This window comes from Athene cunicularia (genome assembly GCF_003259725.1).
Source record: "Athene cunicularia isolate RWA chromosome 20 unlocalized genomic scaffold, athCun1 chr20_part2, whole genome shotgun sequence".
In the NCBI taxonomy this organism is placed as follows: Eukaryota; Metazoa; Chordata; class Aves; order Strigiformes; family Strigidae; genus Athene; species Athene cunicularia.
The window spans coordinates 639,837-648,233 of NW_020799126.1; the positions used below are offsets into that span (position 1 = coordinate 639,837).

Genomic DNA, 8,397 nt, shown 5'->3' on the forward strand with positions numbered 1-8,397 from the left:
GGCTCCTGACTCGTGAACATGCCGGGGGCTGAGGTGGGGAGCTGGGCGCCCACCTGGAGAGAGCAGGGTCCTGGGGCAGGATGGGGGGACCCTTGGCTGTGGGTGCCGAATGCACCATCGCCCCAGACTTCCTGCTGATGCCCCCATCCGCCCCTCCCCACCTTCGTGGAGCCCCTGCAGGGTGCCTGGCCCCGCGGGGGTCTTGGGGGGCTGCACCCAGGTGGGTTGGGGGGGCACAGGGCTGGCAGGACCGGAGGGTTCTGCTCTCATGGCACGTGTCTGAGCCATGAGCGCCGGAGGAGTGAGCTGTGGAAGAGAGGAGGTGGGGAGCTGCGGGGGGGCCGTGACGGAGATAGATGGGCCCCGTGCTGGTTTTATCGAGGCAGCCAGAGCCCCGGCTCCAGCCGAGCGCCGTTATGGATTGGAATACACTGTGTGAGAAACAGCTCATTTACCCGGCGGCTCTGCCAGCCGGGCGGGAGAGGAGGACGTGATGCCTTCCCAGATGGATGCGGGGATGCAGCCCCCGCTCCCGCCACGCTGCTCCCGGGGTCGGGGGCTCCCTCCAGCTCTGCCCGCCGGGGCTGGGCACGGAGCAGCGCCTGGCACCCCCCGCACACCCCGCGCAATGCCCAGCCCAGAGAGCGCGGGCTGGGGCCTCTCCCCACCTTCCACCCCCTTCCCCTGGGCAGGCGTCAGGCAGCGTTGCCCGTGTGCTCACAGGGCTCAGTGCACCGAGATCAGCTTCACAGATAGGCCGGGAGGTGGAAAGCAGCCAGGGCATCGCCTGGGTGTTCCCTTTAACCCTTCCGCTGTGCCCGGCGCCTGCTCCCGGCCCCGCGGCAAGCGGGTGGCGGTGACGCTCCCTCTGCCCCTGCAGCCCATCAGCAGGGGATCGCGGTGCTGGAGCAGGAGCTGGCCCAGCTGAAGCTGCCGGACATCTCGGGTGACTTTCGCATCCGGCACGTGGGGAAGGTGCACTATGAGATCTCCAGGTGAGCCCTGGCAGCACCCCAGAGCGACTCGCTGCCCCCCAACGCACTGGAGGGCCGGGAGGGGGAGGACAGGGAGCCCCCGGAGCAGCGAGGGGAAAAAGGGAACCGGGGTGTCGTCCCTCGGGGTGCGGGTGAATCTTGTGCAATGGGAGCCGGCGGGGGGGGCCCTGCGGAGATCCCAGCTCCGCGCTGCCCCGCTGCGCCTCTGCGCTCCCTCTGTGCGGGGGTTCGAGCTGAACCCCCCGTCCCCTCTGCGCGGGGGTTCGAACTGAGCTCCGGGTGCTGCAGGGACCCCGCTTCGCTTCGGGCGCTGGGGGGGGTGCTGGCACGCTGGCCCCGCTCCCTCCCCCCAGCCGTGTGCCCAGGGCCGAGGCACCCCTGTAGTGTGACCCGTGGTTTTTCTTTATTGGTTTTTAGTTTGGACCTTCGCAGTTTCCACCTGCCGTACTCGCGGATTTCCCTGGTCCCCAGCGTGGGCCTGCAGGTCTCCATCTCCAACGCCTTCGCCGAGGTGGACGGGAACTGGCGGGTGAAGCTGCACTTCATGTGGGTGCCCAGCTCCCCGCCCCCTGCTTCGCTCTGCGCCTCCCTCTCTGGGCCGGGGCAGGATTTCCCTCCTCTCCCTTGTGCCCGGGCAGCTGCTGCTTTGCTCTCTCCGGATCCCCTGACTCGTCTTCCCCGCAGCCCGATGCAGGTCTGGGAGCCCCTCGCCCTGGGGGAGCCCACCCAGGTCTCCCTCCACGCCAGGAGCCCCCGGAGCTGGCCAGACAGCATTTGTCCTGCTTGTGGGTGGTCGGGGAGACGCTGTGAAATCCATCTCCCCTCTCGTGGCCCCTGGGGTGTGAGGGACAGCCCCTCCTGCTTGCTTGCCCCAGGGGGCACTTTCCCGAGCACCCGCAGGGACAGGCCTGAGCTGGGGCCGGGGTGGGCAGAGCTCACTGCCCCTCGTCCAGCCACTGAGATGGATGAAACGGGGCGGGAGGCAAGAACCAGGGGGGTGAAGGAGGAGCCGTGTGTGAGCTCCCCCATCTCTCGTCCATCTCCCCTACTTGCTCTTGATCCTCTCTACTTAAAAGTTCTCTCTCCTCGTTTATGTCCCAGTGAAATTTGGTTTCTCTGAGTTTAAAAACTTCCCCAGTCTCCACTGGGTGCTGACTACAGGGGGGAGCGTGAGCTACACAGACCCATCCCCAAGCTGATTTGGGGTCCCCCCCAGGACTCGGCGCTGAGAAATGTCCCTTTCTCATCCTCCCCTCCCCGCAGCCGGGACCACGGCTCGTTTGACCTGAAGGTGGAGAATGTCTATATCAAAATCAACCTGCAGCTGGGCAGCGACGCCTCCGGGAAACCCACCGCTGACACCTCCGACTGCAGCACCCGCATCTCCAAAGTCCGAGTACACTTTTCGGGCAAGTTTGGGTACGTAACTTCCCTGTGAGGCCCAGAAACGCTGCGCGTTAGCCCGTCTGCCGTGGGAACGGCTTCCAGGCCCTGGGGCGAGGAGTAAGCTGTTGGTGTATCTGCAGTCCCTTGGAGGCTGCCCCGTGTGCCCGCAGGCTGCCGGCGCTGGCACAGCACCACCCGGGTGTCTCTGCCTCTGGACTCTTGCAATATCCTCCTCATCCAGATGTGCAAGGGAACGGACTTAAACCTGGCCTGAATATCCTGCTGTGGCTGCACATTTAAGGGAGATTTAAGGCAGCCACTAGACTTGTGTGCAGGTGCTTTACAAGCTGGTCTGGTCGCAAATATAAACCCTGAGGCGAAGCCAGATGCCGAGTGGGTGCAGGAATGACCTTCCCCGGTGTCCTGCTTCTCCAGTGTCTCCTCTTCCTGGGCAAATGCTTCTGCAGCAGCCTCTGAGCTAGAGAAAGCAGGGCTCTTCTCTGCTTTTCTCTGCAGATGGCTTTACAACCTCTTCCACCGCGCCATTGAGCCCGCGTTCCGGAGGACCTTGCAGGCCGAGGTACGTGAGGGAAGGCGGGCAGGCCTTAGGGTGGTCCTTAGCCCTCGCTTGCCTGCGGTGCTGGCAGGGTCGGGGCACACGCCGGGGTTTAACCAGAGCCAGAGCCCACGGGCGTGCGGCCGGTCGGGTGAAAACCAGAGGAACGGGCATCGCTGGCTGCAGTCTCCGCGGCATCGTGTGGCTCAGGCTGAATCCGAAACCTGCAGCCTTTGCCAAAGCCCAGTGTAATTGGTTCCTAATTAACAAAGACTTTTCTTTCCATGTGGTCAGTTAATTAGATCTTATGCCTCGGCCAAACTCCCTGTACCAGAGGAAACCTGATCAGAGCTGTCCTCTAACCGGCCGCAAGCCCGCACGCTTTGGGGAGCGCTGGGGGGGAAATTCTCATTCTGGATTTCAGCCACTTGCCGCCTGGTTTAACGGGGCATCGGGGGGGCCCCGGCACCGGCCTCCCGCTACAGACGCCGCCACGAGGAGGCTGCGACAAGACAGGGAAACAAGCTGTTAGCAATAATTACTACAAGGCTAACTGGCACGAGCTGCAGCCTCCCTGGATGTGACCCCTGCTCGGGCAGGAGGCAGCTGCAGAACGGGCAAATCCCGCTCCCGCGGCCGATCCCAGCCTGCCCGGGCGCGATTCCCGACGCCGGGCAGAGGCTCTGCCCCGTCCCCTGGGACCGGCGGCAGCAGATGGGCCGGTGGCGGGGCCGAAGCCGCGGCTCAGGGGCCTTTTCTGCTGTTTTGCCTCCTGGAGGGAGGGCAGCCTTGGGGACCGGAGGGGACCTCTCCTCTGCGCCCCCTCCCAGCCCCTTCGCCCCACGCACGCTTCTGCGTCTTTCTCCGGGTGTGAGGAGGGGTGAGGGGCAGCGGGCAGGAGAGGGTGGGGTGGGGAGCAGCACTGCACCGGGACCGGGGGGCACAGCCCGTCCCGACAGCCCGTGGCTGCCTCCTGCTCTCGCTGCACACGCTTGGGCGTTCCTCGTGTCCCCAGTGCCGCGGGACACAGTCACTGGGAGATCCCATCACTGGGAGATCCCGTCACTGGGAGATCCTGTTACTGGGAGATCCCGTCACTGGGAGATCCTGTCACTGGGAGATCCTGTTACTGGGAGATCCTGTCACTGGGAGATCCCGTCACTGGGAGATCCTGTCACTGGGAGATCCCGTCACTGGGAGATCCCGTCACTGGGAGATCCCGTCACTGGGAGATCCTGTCACTGGGAGATGCTGTTACTGGGAGAACTCATCACTGGGAGATCCCATCATTGGGAGATCCCGTCCCTGGGATCGGGGCTGGGTTTGCCTGTCCGCAGCTCCATCCTGCCAGGCAGCGATGGGGCGTTTCCAGCACAGCCAGACGAGTATCTGGGCAGTGGGAAGAGCAGCAACCTCCTGCCAAGAAGGCCCTGCCCAGGGCTCTGTCCCTCCTCTTCCTCGCGGCGCTGCTCAGCCAGCGGCTGCGTGCTCCCCCGCGGTCCAGCTCTGCGTGTCGCCGCCGGCTGGGGCAGGCCGGGTGCCCAGTCAGACAGATGAGGGCCTGATCCTGCCTGGCCGTTTCGGTGCCGTTATGGGGAAAGCGCTGAAGAAAGCTTGTGCAGATTATCCGGTCCGTCTGCAGCACCATGCCCTGCAGTGAATTTCTTGGGCTGGTGTTAAGCCTGCAATTAAATCTCCCACTAATGCCAAGGCTTCACCAGGGGATGACAGCAGCAGAGGGATTTTCTCTCCTGCCCTGGCAGCACCGAGCTCTGCTTTGTGCTGCAATTAGTGCTCCTGGCCCGGCGGGGTGAGTTAACTCTTTCGGCTGCTGGGCCTTGGGGCTCAGCACAGCCCGGGCTGTGGGGACGCTCTGAGGGCGCTCGGGAGGTTCCCTCCAAGGGCCTCGATGCAGCCGAACCGCGCGCGGCAGCTGCCTGCAGGACAAACTTCGCTTGTACCTGCCACGTTTGATGAGCAGAGACAGCGCCATGCTCTTTTATTTTAGCAGGCTTTTGCAAGGAATCCAACCGGCACCGGGCAGCAAAGCCAGGCGCGCGGCTGAGGCTTTGGCCCGGGGTGTGCACAGGCCCCCGGCGGCGCTGCCCCCGCTCAGCTCCGCTGCCTTCCCTGCCCGCAGGTCTGCCAGATCGTGGTCAAGTCCGTGCGCAGCGAGCTGCAGCCGTACCTCCGGACCCTGCCAGGTACCGACGGGGGCTTCCCGGGGCTGTGGGAGCAGTTCTGCCTCGCCTTTCCCAGCCGTGAGGACAGTGTTGTACTTGTGCCCGCTCCCCCTTTCCTTGGATTTCTGCCCCGAGCTGGGAGCCGGGGAGCCCCGCGGCAGCAGGGACCTGTCACCGCGCTCCCTGCCTGCCTGTGGGCGCTGCTCAGGGGAGCTGGCGCTGCCGGGGGCACGGGCTGCCTTAGCCGGGGACCCAGACTGTCCCCCGAGTCCAGGGGTTAGCCTGCACACCTGAGAAACAGTCAGGAGGGAAATGTGATTGGTTTTTTTGCTTCTAAACAGAGCAAGCACCCATGACGCGGGTACTGAGCTGTTGCACCGGGAGGCCCGGGCACGGCACAGCCTGGGCGTCGGCGTCGGCAACCTGCTCCCGGCCCTCCCGTGCCAGCTCCCGCCCGCCCATCTGCCCGCCTCGTGTTTTACAGTCACAGCCAGGATAGACGCCAGGGCTGGGATCGATTATTCCTTGGTGGCACCCCCAACTGCTACTGCCCAGTCCCTGGACGTGGACCTGAAGGTGAGCGGCTGCCCTGGGGAAGCTCCATTTGGCGCTGCCATCGCCACGGGCGGGCGGGGAACCAGGTTTTGGTACCTCCTGCAGGTGCTGCTTGCCGGCCCATGTCAGCGGGCGAGTCCCACCACCCTCTGCTCTCCTGCTTCACCTCTCCCCCTCCTCCCAGGGCGAATTCTTCTCTCTGGCCCACCGCTCCGCCGTCCCCTTCGCTCCGCTGCCGCTGGCCTTCCCACCGGATCACGACCGCATGGTTTACTTCGGGGCCTCCAGCTACTTCTTCAACACAGCCGGCCGCGCCTACCACAGCGCCGGGGCGCTGGTCTTCGAGATCACAGACTCCATGGTGAGCGGCGCGGCCGGGTCGGGGCTGTGCCCGCGCCCCTGGGCAGCAGGTTCAGCCTGCAGAGGAGCTGGGGTGCCACCCGCGGTCTCGGGGACCCCCCAGCAGTGCCTGAGGCGGCGAGCTGGGGACTGTGGGAGGGGGCTCTCGGGCTCGGCAGCGCGTCGGGGCAGCAAGGCTGATCTCACCATGGGCTCGGCTGTGCCACATCACCCCAGCGTGACTGTTCTCCCCCCGCAGATCCCGAAGGGTGTTGAATTCCACCTGAACACCACCACCTTCTCAGCCTTCATTCCCCAGGCGAGTGGTCCGGCCCTGCCTCCCCAGAGCTCCTGCCATGTGCAGGCTTTGCCCCCAGGAAGGGGGTTTGTGCCGCTGTCCCTACCCTCTCCCTGCTCCTCTGCAGCTCGAGAGGATGTACCCGGACATGCTGATGAAGCTCAGGCTCTCGGCCCCCTCCGCCCCCTTCCTGGACATTGGGCCAGAGGGGCTCTCACTCAGGCCTGTCGTGGACATCCAGGCTTACGCCATCCTTCCCAACTCCAGCCTGGCTCCTCTCTTCCTCCTCAGCCTGGTGAGTTCGGGCACAGCCTGCGGTGGGGAGGGCGGTCCTGGCTGGGCGGCTCCGGGTGCAAACCCAGCCCAAGCTGCCGCAGTGCCTGGTGAGCTCTTCCAAGAGGGGAGCTGGGGCTGAGCACCGTCCTCCGGGGCGATCAGCCATGCTGAGCCGCTGCCGTCGAGCTCCTGCCAGGGAGGTGCCGAGGAAACGAGCCCTGGGGTCGTCCCCAACAGAAAGACGCTGACAATGCCGGGTTCCACGCTGGGCACAGACAGGCCCCTGGACGGGCAGCGGACCCGCTGCGCCTCGGCTGGTCGGAGCCGTTCCCCCGGGTGTCTGCGGTGGGGTGCGGTGGGGTGCGCACTGCCGAGCGCTGCTCTCTCTCCCCAGACAGGCAATGTCTCGGCCGTCATGGATGTGAAATCCGGCCACATAGTCGGGAGCCTGAAGGTGGGCAGGTACGGAGGGGGAGCAGCGCGGGGCCCCGCTCGCCCCATGCCCCGAGCGCTGGGCTGGCTGGGGGTGATTCTGTTCAGAGGGGAGGTGGGGAGGTCCCAGGGACACGGACCTGGAGCGGAGGGATGAGCTGGGGCTGGAGGGAGCAGGATCTGCACATCGGTGGGAGCAGGGTGGGAACTGCTCCTTCCACTGGGACAGCCCTCACAGCGCCGCTCCTCTCTGCGCAGGATGAGGCTCTCTCTGAAGCATTCGGATGTCGGCACTTTCCAGGTAAGCTATCCTTGACCATGACAGAGCCCCCAGCATGGAGGAGAGGCCTCCTTCACCCCCTTCCCTCCAACACGGGACCGGGGGGTGCACCCAGGACCCCACACTGACCCCAGAGACGCCTCCCGCCTCAGCCTGCAAGCCTGGGAGAGGATGCCGGGCCAGACGCCGCTGCCTCCCTCACCCCTACACTTCCTACCCCGCCAGCACGGCCAGACAAAGCCTCTGGTCTCTGGCGAAGCGTGTGCCTCTCCCAGCTCCTCGTCTCTTTTCCTAATTGTCCTCTGGCGCCCGGTCACCTGCTCTCTCACAGCTAAAGCTTTTCTCCTTCCCCTCTCTCCGCTCCCCAGGTGCGAATGCTGCAGTCCATAATGAACATCCTTGCTTCCAATATCCTGCTCCCGCGTCTTAATGGTGAGAACCTGCTGCGGGGAATGGGGGTGCTGGAGTAGTTGCCAACCGGGTCGATCCATCCGAGCAGGCCCAGCTCGCTAATTAAATCCCAGTTGCCCAGCCGGATCGGTGGGTAAAGCCTTCAGCGAGTGCAGGAGCCGGCAGTAAAAGCGCCCGGCTGAGGCAGGCAGCGGCGAGCAGGAGCCTCTCGGCGCTGTGACATGCATCCAGCAGCGAACACAACGGAAAAAATGAGCAGGACGCACATCCTAATGCTTTCCAGACCCTCTCCCCCGCTCGCTGCTCCTCATGACTCCCCAGCAATTCGAGCCAGAGCGGGGCTGGCGGCTGCCGGGGGCTTGGGGGGGTGACACAGCGCAACATGCAGCCCCCAGCCCTTCTGTGGCGCCGGGGGGGAATTTCCTCTGCCTACCCCGGGAGCAGCGGGGAAGAAAGGGCCGGGGGAGGAGGTGGCCGCCTGCTTCGCACGGCTGTGCTCCCTCTTGCTCCTGTTCCCATCCCAGTGCCCCCACGTGTGTTGTCATTTCCAGCCAGGTTAGATGAGGGTTTCCCTCTGCCGCTGCCGGACAGAATCCAGCTCTCCAACACCCTCGTGAGGTTTTACCCGGTGAGTGAGGGGCAGCACCCGGCCCGGCTGGAGCCCGCTGTGCCCCCCCAAGCCCCCC

General features: G+C 65.2%; 1 protein-coding gene across 1 annotated transcript in view; it reads left to right on the top strand.

Annotated features, from left to right (window-relative positions):
• Window positions 1-416: 416 nt before the first annotated feature.
• The window catches only part of LOC113487677 (bactericidal permeability-increasing protein-like), an 8,616-nt gene continuing 635 nt past the window's right edge, over window positions 417-8,397 (top strand). The window contains exons 1-14 of the mRNA XM_026862359.1: window positions 417-435; window positions 848-995; window positions 1,413-1,541; window positions 2,259-2,414; window positions 2,898-2,961; window positions 5,078-5,141; window positions 5,605-5,696; window positions 5,860-6,036; window positions 6,274-6,333; window positions 6,440-6,607; window positions 6,983-7,050; window positions 7,279-7,321; window positions 7,669-7,732; window positions 8,263-8,378. Of these exons, the coding sequence (XP_026718160.1) occupies window positions 417-435; window positions 848-995; window positions 1,413-1,541; window positions 2,259-2,414; window positions 2,898-2,961; window positions 5,078-5,141; window positions 5,605-5,696; window positions 5,860-6,036; window positions 6,274-6,333; window positions 6,440-6,607; window positions 6,983-7,050; window positions 7,279-7,321; window positions 7,669-7,732; window positions 8,263-8,378 (1,368 nt within the window). The remainder of the gene's footprint in view (window positions 436-847; window positions 996-1,412; window positions 1,542-2,258; window positions 2,415-2,897; window positions 2,962-5,077; window positions 5,142-5,604; window positions 5,697-5,859; window positions 6,037-6,273; window positions 6,334-6,439; window positions 6,608-6,982; window positions 7,051-7,278; window positions 7,322-7,668; window positions 7,733-8,262; window positions 8,379-8,397) is intronic.